This window comes from Nothobranchius furzeri, chromosome 2, assembly GCF_043380555.1.
Source record: "Nothobranchius furzeri strain GRZ-AD chromosome 2, NfurGRZ-RIMD1, whole genome shotgun sequence".
Lineage (NCBI taxonomy): Eukaryota > Metazoa > Chordata > Actinopteri > Cyprinodontiformes > Nothobranchiidae > Nothobranchius > Nothobranchius furzeri.
Window position 1 is genome coordinate 29,219,858 of NC_091742.1, and position 14,229 is coordinate 29,234,086.

Consider the following 14,229-nt stretch of genomic DNA (forward strand, 5'->3'; position numbering starts at 1 on the left):
AAATATGTTGGTTTGATGCTCTTTTTCTGCTCCAAAACATGAAAGTTAACAGGTGAGATGTTGCATTTTCATTTAAGATAAAATGATATTTTTATGTTGTTGTTGGCCCGTGAGAAAAGATTTAACCTACAGTAAACAGGAAGTGGAAAGGCTGCAGATAGATAAATAGAATAGAAAATCCCTTTATTGTTCCTCAGTGGGGAGCATTGATGACACGTATTACAGGAGAAAAAAGGAGAATAAAAAATAAGAAAAATGAATAAACAAGAAAACATAAATCCTGAATAGATTTATAAAATGATGATTATACCACAAGTAATGAATACCACTGATGCCTTTATTTAAAACTGACTTGCTCGTGTGTCATTTGGTTATTCCACATTCAGTATTAATGCAGAAATATGTTTGTTTCCTAATTAAAAGGTTCAAAATTGCATTTATGTTGATAAAGAAAATGTGCAAATTTGCCGTCACTTTTTCAAAAATTATTAAGTTTGGCCCTCGACTCCGTCCCAGAGTTTCATTTCGGCCCCGTGTGAGTTTGAGTTTGACACCCCTGGTTTAGAGGAAAACATCCCAATAGTGAAGCATGGTGGTGTTTAAAAGAGGAAAGGGCCAAACTGACCAAAGACAGAGATGCCAAGGTTGTGGCATCGTGTTCAAAAGGACTTGAGGGTGTAATGGCTGTGAATGCTTAACGTACATGTTAGTTCTCCGTTTTTCTGATTCTGAATACATCTGTGAAAATCTCACTCCTTTCCAGGTGCACTGTGTTACTGAACCTGGCTCTGGCTGCAGAATTCGTAATCACATATTTATGTTTTCCTTAGAAAATTTCATGAATGTTTTTAGTCATTTGTAAAGTGCTTTCTTTTCCATTCTTAAAAAAATAAAAATTTATTTTATGCTTATTTCTGATTATAATCAGTCACCCTGAGTTTTTCATGCAGGCTGAACATGAAAATAGTCTCCTACACCTACCTCGTGCATTAGCTTTTGATAGAAAATAGACGGTGAAACTCTAGGATTAGAAAATCCTGACAGATCTATGTCACCCTGTCACTGACATTCATGGACTCACCCATCTTGACTCACAACAGGGAAGGCTGTTATTGGTTTAGCGTCCAGGAAACAGCAGAGCACGTTTCTACTAGTACAAGCTAACCGTTAGCATTAGCAACTCCACCACACAGAAGACCTCCTCCAGGATTGTGTTATTTGTGGAGATAAAACATAAACGTTGCAAGGCAATGAGAGAGTCGCATTGCTGTTACCCAATCTGAGGCGAGATGTCCAATCAGGAAATAAGAGTTGTGTTGTGCCACTCTCTGCTGCAGCAGACTTGTCCGTGACGATCGAAGCCCTTGTGGGCTTTTTTTGACCCGATTACGACAAGCAAGGAATTCATTCTTACTGGAGACAAGTGTCTCACGCCTTTAAAAGTACACTGCTCACAAAAATTAAAGGAACACCTTAAAGAAACACATCAGATACATCAGATCTCAGTATGAAGTTGGATATCTATACAAATAACGGCAGGGCAATGTCTTAGGAACCAAAGGATGCCGAGTCTTTTACTGGAAATAAAAGTTATCAGCCTACAGAGGGCTCAGTTGTGTAGACACCCTAAAATCGGAGTGAGATGAAGACGTGGCAGGCTAGTCCGTTATTTCAAAAACTTTATTTCTGCAACTCTAATTGCTTTTCAGCATCTTGTGTGGCCCCACGAGCGTGTGTGCATGCTTGACAACGTCGGGGTTCCTAATGAGACAACGGATGGTGTCTCGTGGCATTTCCTCCCAGATCTGTGTGAGGGCGTCCCTGAGCTCTTGTACAGTCTGAGGAGCAACCTGGCGCCGCCTAATGGACCGGAACATAACATCCCACAGATGTTCTATTGGGTTTAAGTCAGGGCATCGTGAAGGCCATTCAACTGTTTCAGTTCCTTCATCCTGCAGGTACTGCCTGCATACTCTTGCCACATGAGGCCAGGCATTGTCGTGCATCAGGAGAAAACCAGAACCTACTGCATCAGCGTAGGGTCTGACAAAGGGTTCAAGGATTTCATCTCCATACCTTATGGCAGTCAGAGCACCATTTAGGCAGTAGAGGTCTGTGCGTCCCTCCATGGATACGCCTCCCCAGACCGTCACTGACCCCCCACCAAACCTGTCATGTTGAACGACGTTGCAGGCAGCATAACGATCTCCTTGTCCTCTCCAGACTCTTTCACGTCTATCACAGGTGCTCAGGGTGAACCTGCTCTCGTCTGTAAAAAGTACAGGGCGCCAGTGGCGGACTTCCCGGTTCTGGTGTTCTTGAGCAAATGCCAGTCGAGCTCTACGGTGCTGGGCAGTGACACATGGCCCACTACAGGACGTCGGGCCCTCAGGCCATCTTCATGAAGTCTGTTCCTGATTGTCTGGGTAGAGACGTTCACACCAGTGGCCCTCTGGAGGTCATTCTGTAGGGCACGAGCAGTGCTCAGCCTGTTCCACCTTGCACAAAGGACCAGGTATCGGTCCTGCTGATGGGTTGTGGACCTTCTACGGCGCTGTCCAGCTCTCCCAGAATAACCGCCAGTCTCCTGAAATCTCCTCCATGTTCTGGAGATTGTGCTGGGAGACACCTTAAACCTTCTTGCTGCAGCACGTGTGGATGTGCCATCCTGGAGAAGTTGGACAACCTGTGCACCTTCTGTAGGGTTAAGGCATCGCCTCATACCGCCAGCAGGGGGCCAAAACCAGCACGAGTGGAAAACCAGCCGAAAGAGATCAAGAGGGAGAAACGTGACCTCTACATGTTGAACCAGTCCTGTTGTGAGGGTTTTGTAATTGTTGCCCCTTTAGTGCACCTGTCGTTACGTCCATGAACGCCAGTACAGCTGACAGTGATTAACAATGACCTCAGCTGCTTAATCAACCAGGAAATTATCAGACAGGTTTAACTGATTTCATGCCAGGCCCAATAAAAAAGTGTTCCTTTCATTCTTGTGAGCGGTGTATTATAGTCTTACACAACAGGTCATCTGTAACTGCTGCTTAGTCAGAGCAGTACTGAACTCAACATGTTCCTTTCTCATTACACCCCCTTTCCTCCCCATGTGCATGCCTAAGGTCGAGGTATGTTTCCATCATATTTGTCTTCTTGACTTATGTGTTACAAGCTCTGCTTGCTGTTTTCCAAATAGTGTCACTACCAGCAGAACATCAGGAGACAGAAAGGAAAAGCTTTATCCAAGAGTTTAGCAGCTCTAAAGGCAGGGTGTTTATAATTAGTGAATATGCTTGAATTTTACTGTGGGATTTTCAAGGCTTTTAAATTAATTTGATTTTTGAAAAAGTGCAAGAAACTAACTGGAAATGTTTCATATAACCAGACCTGATTAAAGCTGGTGCTCACTAAAGCCACCGATACACAGTAAGATGTGTGCTAGCAGCTAGTACCGCCAGGTATTAGCTGTGTGTTAGATAGTGTTAATGACTAATGAGTTGGTTTTATGTAACTAACTAACTAACCTGCTGCTGCATAAAATCACTTCCCTCACATTATCCTGGTTTGTGTCAGGCCAAGGAGATACTGAAGACATTTGAGAAGAAGGACAGCAAAATGAAAAGTGCCGCAGCCACTAATCTCTCTTTCATTTACTTCCAGGTAAGTTAACTTTATTTATGTAGCACTAGAATCACAACGTGCTTCACATCGATCAAAGCAAAATTAAACTAAGTCATAAAATCATAATGATCTCTAATCTAGAAAAAGATTAACATCAGAAAAAATAAAGTCATGAAATTATACAATTTCATAAACGGATAAAAGATGATTACAAGTTTGAGTTAAAAATAATGAAATAAAAGATTTTGTCATGATCACAGGAAGCTTCCTGAGCCGCAGGAAAGAATCACAAGCAGGACGTAAGAAATAAGAAAAATGTTTTATCAAAGGGAAAATAAACAAACTGAGGACGCAGCTCCAAACGGGTGCTGGAAAAACAAACGGGAACTAAGGGCGCAACTTCAGCGAAGCAGGAACTGGGCTGGTGTCTAAAAGTGGAGAGCACACAGGGTTAAAACCAGGAACGGGAGAAGAAGAAGACATTTCTGTAGCGCCTCTCCAGATAAAAGTCACGAGGCGCTTCACAAAAACTAAAAATGTAAAAATATAAAAAAATAATTTAGAAAATTGTTAAAAATATATTTAAAATGAGCAAAAAATAGAAAATTGTGATTAAAAATGTAAAGAAAGAAAGAGAGAGCGTGAATAGGAAAGAGGGAAACCAGTGGATCCTGAGGAAGGTGGAATAGGTGGGGAGAGCAGAATAAAGAGAGAGAGGTGAAGAAGGTCATACAAAAGCCAGCTTGAACAAGTGAGTCTTCAGGAGACCACAGCACAGTAGAACGGGTCCTCACGCCCGACTTTCATCAGCTGCAGTTCAAAGGAAGCAAAGCGACCAGAGGTTGTAGAGCTACATGAAAGACGGTCTCTGAAAACAACAGCTAGGCCTCCACCACGACCAGAACCGCGGGGCTGGCTAAGAGAGAACCCGATGATAACAGAGGGAAGGGGAATCTTACCGAGCCAGAACCGAGGATGGATGTGAGGAGAGGGTAGGTCAGGTCTGGTCGATGGTCGAGAGGGATGAGGCAGGAGATATGTGGCTGACGGGTATCCAGGGCAGGTGGCCAGGGGAGATGAGTGATGATGTTGAAACACATGCTCCAGGGAAGCAGAAACTCAGGCAGAGATCTGGAGGCAGGACAGGTAGTGTAACACAGGACAAGAGTGCAGAATTTTACTTGAGTTCAGGACGAGGCTAGAAGCTACCCAGGTGAGAGTATCAACCGGCGCCGGAGTGTGGAAACACCACTCCTTAAGTCCCCTGGCCTTGCTGACGGAAATTCAGCTGCAGCTGAGGCTCTCCGACACGCCCACCAGCAAAGAGACTCAGAGGGACAAAACAGCAGAGCCGTGACAGATTTAGGTAAACGCAGCTTTAAATAAAAGGTCTTAGCTGTTTTGTGTCCAGACTGTCAAGGATAAAGGAAGATCAGTCCAACAGTCTGGAAGGAGCGATCACCTCGACTTTTATATCTGGTGTTTGGAACTTCTAGAAGGTTCTGGTGTGTGAAAGTGTTATTTCAGCTACTAAAAATTAACACAAAAAAATAGACACTTATGACAAATATACAACTGAAATGAAGAGTTGGATGTTTTTTTAAAATGAAATTAAAATGACATTTACTTGCAGAGATCATTAAAGCTGTGGGATGGCTAATGTAACTTTATTTTCCTTCCCACATTTCACTTCATGCAGGAGAAGGACTTCGACCAGGCCGACAAGTATGCTGACCTAGCCATGAGTGCTGACCATTACAACCCAGCAGCCCTCACCAACAAGGGAAACACGGTGTTTGTCAAACAGGATTATGAAAAGGCTGCAGAGTTCTACAAGGAAGCTCTAAGGAATGATTCCTTATGCACAGAGAGCCTTCATAACCTAGGTGACACTTCAGTTTAGCAGTTCTATTTCAAATTGGTGCTGTATTTGTTATGATCAGACTTGGAGACCCGTGAGGACAACCAGACACAGTAAGCGCATTAAGTCTTTTATTTACAGAGAAGTAGCGTTACCAGAGACTGATGGGGCTGAGGCAGGGCGGTGAGGAGGCGTGGGTCAGAGCCAGAGAGATCTGTAATAAACACAAGGGGAAGGCGAGAGGCAAAATCCAGAGACGGGTCGGCGTTCGGTAAACCAGCTAGACTGAGAGGCAGAGTCATAGACAGGGAGCAGACAAGAGGCTAGGTCGAGAAGCAGATCCAAGGTCCGTATGCCAGGCAGGCTTGTAATCAAAGCAACAGGATCCAAACGGGTGAGACAAGGTGGAAGGTCTGTGAGACAAAACAAGTTCAGGATACGTGGTTCAGGCAATACAGAAATGCTGGAGAATTTACTTGCTTTGGGCGTTCAATAACCTGGCGCTGGCTTGGTGTTGGTCCAACAGATCTATGGAGAGCGTTGCAGGTGGATCTGATGAGGAGTTAATCTGAGACAAGTGGTTTGGATGAGGTTGATGGTGAGCTGGTAGTGGTTGCTGGGGAAATGGAGCTTGGCTTGAGCTATTTCGGAACATCATAGCAACCTCCAGGAAGAGGTGGAGATCATTGATGAGTAGATGGGTGTGTGGGATTGCTCTCTGGATAAAAGAGGTCTTTCACTGAAAAAACATGTTTAATGATTATTTCTGAACATAACTGGTCACTGAGTGTTTCATGCAGACTGAACATGAAATTGTCTCCTGCATCAGCTTCTTAAACAAAATAGATGGTGAATCTCTAGAATTAGAAAAGCCTGACAGATCTACGTCACACTGTCACTTTCATGGACTCACCATCTTAACTCAGAACGTGGAAGGCTGTTGTTAGTTTAGCGTCCAGGAAACAGCAGAGAAAGTCTCGGCTAGTATAAGCTAACCATTAGCATTAGCAACTCCACTAATAGCAGAACTCCTCCAGGATTGTTACTAATGAAGATAAAATATCAACGTTGCAGAGCAGAGTCAGTGGTAGAGTCGCGTAGTTGATAGCTAATCAGACAACATGTTCAAGTATCAAGGAGTGAAGCCTAATCTATACTTCTGCGTCGGGACGGGCATACGCTGTGTCAGCAACGGGCTTGTGGAGGAAGACGAAGACATGCCCCAAATTGTAACGGTTTGTCAAAAACAGAAAGTTTTTTGCTGAGACTGCAAGCTTGTGATTGGTCTGGTCACTGCTTCCTGTTTTTATCCTTCAACACTACGTCAGCATGTCGACAGCATCGTCTTTGCCGCTTCAAAAGATAGAGATATTTAGCGGCAGACACGGAACATTGAAAAGTCTGAAAAATGTATTATCACTAAATGTGATTCAGTAGAAGTCTTACTTGGTCTGCGTTGTGCCTGAAAAAGTTCATTGAACGATCGTTCGTTGTTTTGGTGAACGTGAACTGAACTCGTTCGTATTTTGCCTTACAAACTTTAAATTGAGTGTGTTTGTTCTGACGTGCGTTAACAGGTTTATGAATGTGTTCTTTCACCGTTATTTACTTTATAAATAGTAGAACCTACAAATGCAGCCACCATAGGCACTAGGGGTTAGTGCGCCATTTACCATTCTATGCCTATGCTATTTGGAGGACGGACATCATGCGTTCTTTTTACCTCGGAAAATATACAATTGTACATAACATTGATTTTAGACGCACCCTTAAAATTTTAACCTGTGAAATAAACACGTTTCCATCAAAGCTACTAAGGAGCTGCTATATTCCACCTCAAAGTGGAATTAAAACACATTCTCTGACTTCGGGAGGGTTCCAGTTCATTATTTCTACTTGGAAGATGAAATTTACGAGTATGGAATTAACTGGAATGAACCGGGGAAAAACAAACCTGAAAATACTAGACTCAGAGTCGCAGCGGTAATATTTAACTATTTGTTTATTTATTAAATCATTTGGAGCTGATTGCTGGTCTTTATGACCCAAACTCTATATTTTTTTCTTTTTCTTTGGGCAAAGAAGTTAGAAAATTAACAGAATTTGAGAAGTCCCTTAATTTGAAGATAATTCAATATTTAGCTCTCTGAATATTAAAATTCGAGGTACGTCCTTGTCTCCTATCTCAGTCTGGTTCTTCCCTCTGGTTGTTTAATGATTCACCTTTTTATGAAAAGCACTCAGTTTTTCCTCATGTTATTGACTATATATATATATATATATATATATATATATATATATATATATATATATATATATATATATATATATATATATATATATATACAGGTGCTGGCCAGTAAATTAGAATATCATCAAAAGGTTGAAAATATTTCAGTAATTCCATTCAAAACGTGAAACTTGTACATTATATTCATGCAATGCACACAGACCAATGTATTTCCAATGTTCATTACATTTAAATTTGATATTCATAAGTGACAACTAATGAAAACTCCAAATTTGGTATCTCAAAAAATTAGAATATTCTGAAAAGGCTGAATATAGAAGACACCTGCTGCCACTCTAATCAGCTGATTTACTCAAAACACCTGCAAAGGCCTTTAAAAGGTCCCTCAGTCTTGTTTTGAAGGCACCACAATCATGGGGAAGACTTCTGACTTAACAGCTGTCCAAAAGACAATCATTGACACCTTGCACAAGGAGGGCAAGACACAAAAGGTGATTGCTAAAGAAGCTGGCTGTTCGCAGAGCTCTGTGTCCAAGCACATTAACAGACAGGCGAAGGGACGGAAAAAATGTGGTAGAAAAAAGTGTACAAGCTCTAGGGATAACCGCACCCTGCAGAGAATTGTGACGACAAACCCATTCAAAAATGTGGGGGAGATCCACAAAGAGTGGACTGCAGCTGGAGTCAGCGCTTCAAGAACCACCACGAGGAGACTCATGAAAGACATGGGATTCAGGTGTCGCATTCCGTGTGTCAAGCCACTCTTGAACAAGAAACAGCGCAAGAAGCGTCTCGCCTGGGCCAAGGACAAAAAGGACTGGACTGATGCTGAGTGGTCCAAAGTTATGTTTTCTGATGAAAGCAAGTTCTGCATTTCCTTTGGAAATCAAGGACCCAGAGTCTGGAGGAAGAGCGGAGAAGCACAGAATCCACGTTGCATGAGGTCCAGTGTACAGTTTCCACCGTCAGTGATGGTGTGGGGTGCCATGTCATCTGCCGGCGTTGGCCCACTCTGTTTCCTGAGGTCCAGGGTCAATGCAGCCGTCTACCAGGAAGTTTTAGAGCACTTCATGCTTCCTGCTGCTGACCAACTTTATGGGGATGCAGACTTCACCTTTCAACAGGACTTGGCACCTGCACACAGTGCCAAAACCACCAGCACCTGGTTCAAGGACCATGGTATCCCTGTCCTTGATTGGCCAGCAAACTCGCCTGACCTTAACCCCATAGAAAATCTATGGGGTATTGTGAAGCGGAGGATGCAATACGCTAGACCCAACAATGCAGAGGAGCTGAAGACGACTATCAGAGCAACCTGGGCTCTCATAACACCTGAGCAGTGCCACAGACTGATCGAGTCCATGCCACGCCGCATTACTGCAGTTATTGAGGCAAAAGGAGCCCCGACTAAGTATTGAGTGCTATACATGCACATTCTTTTCATGTTCATTCTTTTCAGTTGGCCAACATTAGAGAAACAAACATTTTTTTCATTGGCCTTTAGAATATTCTAATTTTCTGAGATACCAGATTTGATGTTTTCATTGGTTGTCACCTATAAATATCAAAATTAAACGTAATAAACATCGGAAATACATTGGTCTGTGTGCATTGCATGAATATAATGTACAAGTTTCACGTTTTGAATGGAATTACTGAAATATTTTCAACCTTTTGATGATATTCTAATTTACTGGCCAGCACCTGTATATATATATATATATATATATATATATATATATATATATATATATATATATATATATATATATGATCTAGTTTGTTTTTGGAACAGTGAACTTAGTTCGAAGTGTTTTAATGATGAACTAAAAAAATGAACTAGTTTGTTGTCAAATGAACGAACTGAACGTTGAACTAGGTCGTTTTTAAAACGAACTTTCCCAACACCATATTTGGTTGCTCGGTCTTTTAGAGGCTAATAAGGAGCCCGGATCTCCTCCCCTTCGGTCAGCTCAGGGGTCCCTGAATGGAGCTATAAAAGTTATTTTCTAATCTGCTTTGCCTTACGCTCTAACTCACACATATGTTGTATTTCAGTTTAAATGAAAAGTAATAATGTGAGTTTCGACTAAATCTGTCACCTACTTTGAGATTTATTAGCTTGTAAATATTCGTAAATAAAAAGACTACAAATCAGACGCGTCATGTATGACGTCATATCCGAATCTCTTCTCCCCAGCGCGGCTGCTACTTACCACATGACCAGATTTATAGTGGTTTTCTCCACGTTTAATGCTACTTCTGTCATCCTGGAAGTGAAGCTCGCTAAACTACTCTTCTTCTCCGTGCCTGGTTCGATGATGTCAATTTAATGAGAAGAACATTTGTAGTTCTGGAATAATTTTACTCAAAACCTAAAATAACTTTGTTCCCTTGTTGAAACATAAGCAGCAAAATGTGGATCACTCATGGACATCAAATGTGAAATCCATGACACAAATTACATGGGATCAGAAAATAACTTTAATCTTCTCATAGACTCCCATAAATGGTTTTTGGGCAGTTGGGGACCCATGTTCTGGAAGTAGATGTGCGTGACTTAGGCTCCCCATAGTGTTAGCCGTCATCATCATCAGCATTTATTTATATAGCACCTTCTGCTACCTTTGTAGTAGCCCAAGGTGCTGTACACTTTCACGATTAAAAAAGGAAGCAAAAGCACAGTAGAAGAATATTAAAACACTCAGACAATAAAAAAGTTCAATAAGTTAAAATAAAAGTGAACTTTAAAAGTTGTAAGACAATAAAGTCATGAAATCACAATAAAACCAAGACTGACTCAACGGGAAAAGGCCAACTGGTTAAAATGTGTCTTTACACGAGACTGGTGGGATGGTGCCTACCACACAAGCCAAGGCGACACGTTCCATAGGCTAGGGGTCACCACAGAGAATGCACGATCACCCGAGCGTGGCAATCCCAAGAGTTCCCTGTCTCTATCTATGGAGCAGGTCCTTATACACCCGATACTCAACTGGGAGCCAGGGAATTTGGGCAAATATATGCTCCCTCCTCCTAGTACCAGACAAGAATCTCGCCAGTGAGTTCTGACAAGTTGAAGGCGGGCAAGTGCACGTGAGCTCACACCAGCATACATAGTATTACAGTAGTCAAGGTGTGACGATACAAATACACGTCGAACAGTTTCTAAATGGGCTCTCAACAGCATTGGCTTTATCGTAGTGATCCACTGGAGGTGGAAGAAACAAGAACATACAACCATCTAAATGTGTGCATCAAACCTGAGAGCAGCATCAGATTTTACCCCTAGCTTTGTGACAACTGTCGTCACACGAGGGGCTAACGAAGAGAGGTCAACCTCAGGGGCTGTACAAGCAGTCCTGCCAGTGATGATTACTTTTACCTTTTAATTCATCCCAGGTCTGGCCTACAAGAGACTAAACCACCTGGAGGAAGCCCTGGACTGCTTCCTGAAGCTTCATGCCATCTTAAAGAACAGTGATCAGGTCATGTACCAGCTGGCCGATATGTATCCTGCTCATAAGAAATCTTGATGCATTTTTCTCTCCACTAGATTAAAAGTTTCACACTTGTTTTGAGATACTTAATGTGGCCCTAATGGTTTTTATTCAGGTATTCAAAACGGCATCTCTGTTAGCACCATGTCTGCATTTGTTGGTCCTTAATAACCTTGGACTCAGCTACGAGCTGATGGGCGATCGTCAGCAGGCAATCAAGTGGCTGATGCAGGTCATCTGTGTGACCCCGACTGACCCCCATGTCCTGGCCAAACTAGGAAAGCTGCACAATGACGAGGGGGACAAATCTCAGGCTTTGCATTACTATAGTGAGGTATGCAAAATAAACACCTGACACTGTGACTGAACAGAAAGGCGAAGGGATGTTTGTTTGATCTTTTCTGATGACCAAGACGGGAAAAGAAGGTGTCCGAGGAGATTTAACAAACGCTGCACAAATCATTTATTCTGTACTTCCAGGTTCCCAGATTCTCCTGAGTGTTGATAAATAAATGTTTATTTTCACTCAAGAACCGATTTCCTCAGGAACACATCACTAGTGGTGGGTTCAGTGGTGAACCTCATCTCCTTTTGCTTTCAAAATGCCTGAATTCTGAAGCATTTCGGTCCGGTTGAGCTCGTGGTCGTGTTCTAGAAACCAGTTAGTGATGATCTGAGCTTTGTGACACGGTGCATGATCCTGCTGGAAGTAGCATCAGAGGATGGGTCCATGTGGTCATAAAGGGATGGACATGGTCAGCAGCAACACTCAGGTGGGCTGTGGGGTTAAACCAGACACATCAGACCAGGAGAGGTGTTTCCAGTCTTGACTGGTCCAGTTCTGGTGGTCCTGTGGGAATTGTAGCCTCAGGTTCTTGTTAGCTGACAGGAGAGACACCTGCTGTGGTCTTCTGCTGCTGGAGTCCATCTGGAGCAGCGGGTGAGGTCCTGTAGACCTTGGTAGAAACCAGTGACTATTAGAGCTGCTGTCGTGTCATTTAGTTCTGTCAGTTTGGCCGTTCCTCTTGACGTTATCATCCACACAACAGCTGCTGACTGATTTTCTCTTCGCCGTAAGTCCCAGAGATGGCTGTGGACTCAAATCCAAGTAGATCAGCAGACTCTGAAATGCTCTGCCGGTCTGTTCCCCAAAACCACACGTTTAAAATCCCTTAGATCTCCTTTCTTCTTCATGCCCATGCTCAGCTAGAACTTCTACGCGTTGTCGTCACCACATCTACATGCCTAAACACACAGAGTTGCTGTCTTCTTGCTGGCTGGTTAGGTATTTATGTTAACATGTTAATCCGGTGTAACTCATTAAGGGGCCAATGATTGGAAGTGTAAGCAGGTGCATTACACCTTTGTCAAATGAAAATCACATCATGCCAAAAAATATCTGCAGTGTACATCAGCCATCTGCCGCCCTGTTGACCTTTGGCCCACGTTAGTGTAACGTGTCCTTTTCAGTCCTTCAGGTTGTTTCCCTGCAAGATTGATGTGATCGAGTGGCTTGGGGTTCACTACATCGAGAGTCAGTTCTTTGAAAAGGCCACCCAGTACTTTGAAAGAGCCACACTCATACAGTAAGTTTCCACAGTGTGCACGTATGCTGGAGGATTGTGACAGGACTAAGCGGATCAGTGTTGCTGATGCAAACCCATTTGAAGGTTGTTGTTTTTTAAACTCGTTCTACGGTCTCTTCTGGGCTTGAGCCCTACTCAGGAAAGCCGGATGAAATCTGTCTGAGCTAGTAGTTTTGATTTGTTTCAGTGTACAGTACTTTAAACAGGTAGCTCCTTGTTATTTATGAAGTCACCACAGTTCAATGGAACAGTTTATAGCATGTTAGGTTTTTATGATGCACATTGTTCCGTTATACAGATTCTGGCTTAAACGTCACACTTCAACACATAATAAAATTGTACTTGTGTTTTTGTAAACAAGGTCAAATGAAAAGTGGACGTAATTTGTTTAAATCTTGAGAGGGTTTGTAAATTCTGCTCTTGTGAAAATTCAGTATTTTGGGAACAGAATGTCCCCGATGATGAGCGGCACAGCTCCGCTCCGTTAGCTTTATTCTCAGCCAGTGTGTCTCCTTGCTCATCAGGAAACCAAAGTGTTGCCCTAAAAAGACTAGTTGGTTTTCTAATGGCATGTAAACGTGTTAGTCTGGCTGAAGGCCAACTGGTTCTAGTCGAGCTGAATCACCCAGATAGTGTGGTAGCAGTCTGACTACGTTCTGCATGGAAATCAATCAATCAATACTTTATTGATCCCAGAGGGAAATTAGAGTTTCAGTACACACACTTCAGAGATCAGACATACATGGGCAAGACACATGACAAGAATTGGTGACTGTGGTCATTCGCAACCGGAGTCGCTCTACCTGAATGGAGATCAGAGGGTTACATGAGGATATGTTCAGGTGGAGGGAAAAAAAGGCACTTCAGAGTTACCCTCCACCGGGAGGGCAGCTTTGCTCTGCAAAAAACACCTCAAACAAATATGCAACAGATTTCAGACATAACACAACATAACATGAGACTCCAATAGGAAGGTGGGGGGGGCTGGGATCCTGTTTCCCCCAGCGAGAGCAGCCATCTACGGCGCTCATCTACTGAACAGTCACAGGTGGGAGGGAGATCTTGGGAGAAGCAGAGTACATTGACTCCTACAGTTGACGACCTTGCCTGGCTGAAGTCCACCAATCCGTAGGCGGGGGGTGGGGGGATGGGGGGGATAGGTCAGGTTTTCACAATATCTGTCTGCATTCCTTCGTGGGGGTTTTAGTTGCTTGCAGCTCAAGGCTACCAGGGCGTCAGATTCAGATAACAATACTTTGTTTGGGTCAGGCTGAGATCATTTTCCTCTCTGCCTTCAGTCTTTAAACTGATCATTTCCAGTCCTTCAGTGAAGCCAATTTTGGGTTTTTAAACCTGTCCATACCGTCCGGTGACTCTCTCTGGCTGGCTGGCTAGCCTGTATTTGATATAGCGCCT

The 14,229-nt window shown here is 43.0% G+C and overlaps 1 protein-coding gene across 4 annotated transcripts in view; it reads left to right on the forward strand.

The window, feature by feature from the left end:
- Positions 1-14,229, forward strand: part of ift88 (intraflagellar transport 88 homolog) — a 51,530-nt gene that overhangs the window by 19,769 nt on the left and 17,532 nt on the right. For all 4 annotated transcript variants that reach the window (XM_054748517.2, XM_054748518.2, XM_015948320.3 and 1 more), the window contains exons 14-18: positions 3,568-3,654; positions 5,315-5,501; positions 11,130-11,238; positions 11,411-11,561; positions 12,698-12,813. In XM_054748517.2, the coding sequence (XP_054604492.1) occupies positions 3,568-3,654; positions 5,315-5,501; positions 11,130-11,238; positions 11,411-11,561; positions 12,698-12,813 (650 nt within the window). The remainder of the gene's footprint in view (positions 1-3,567; positions 3,655-5,314; positions 5,502-11,129; positions 11,239-11,410; positions 11,562-12,697; positions 12,814-14,229) is intronic.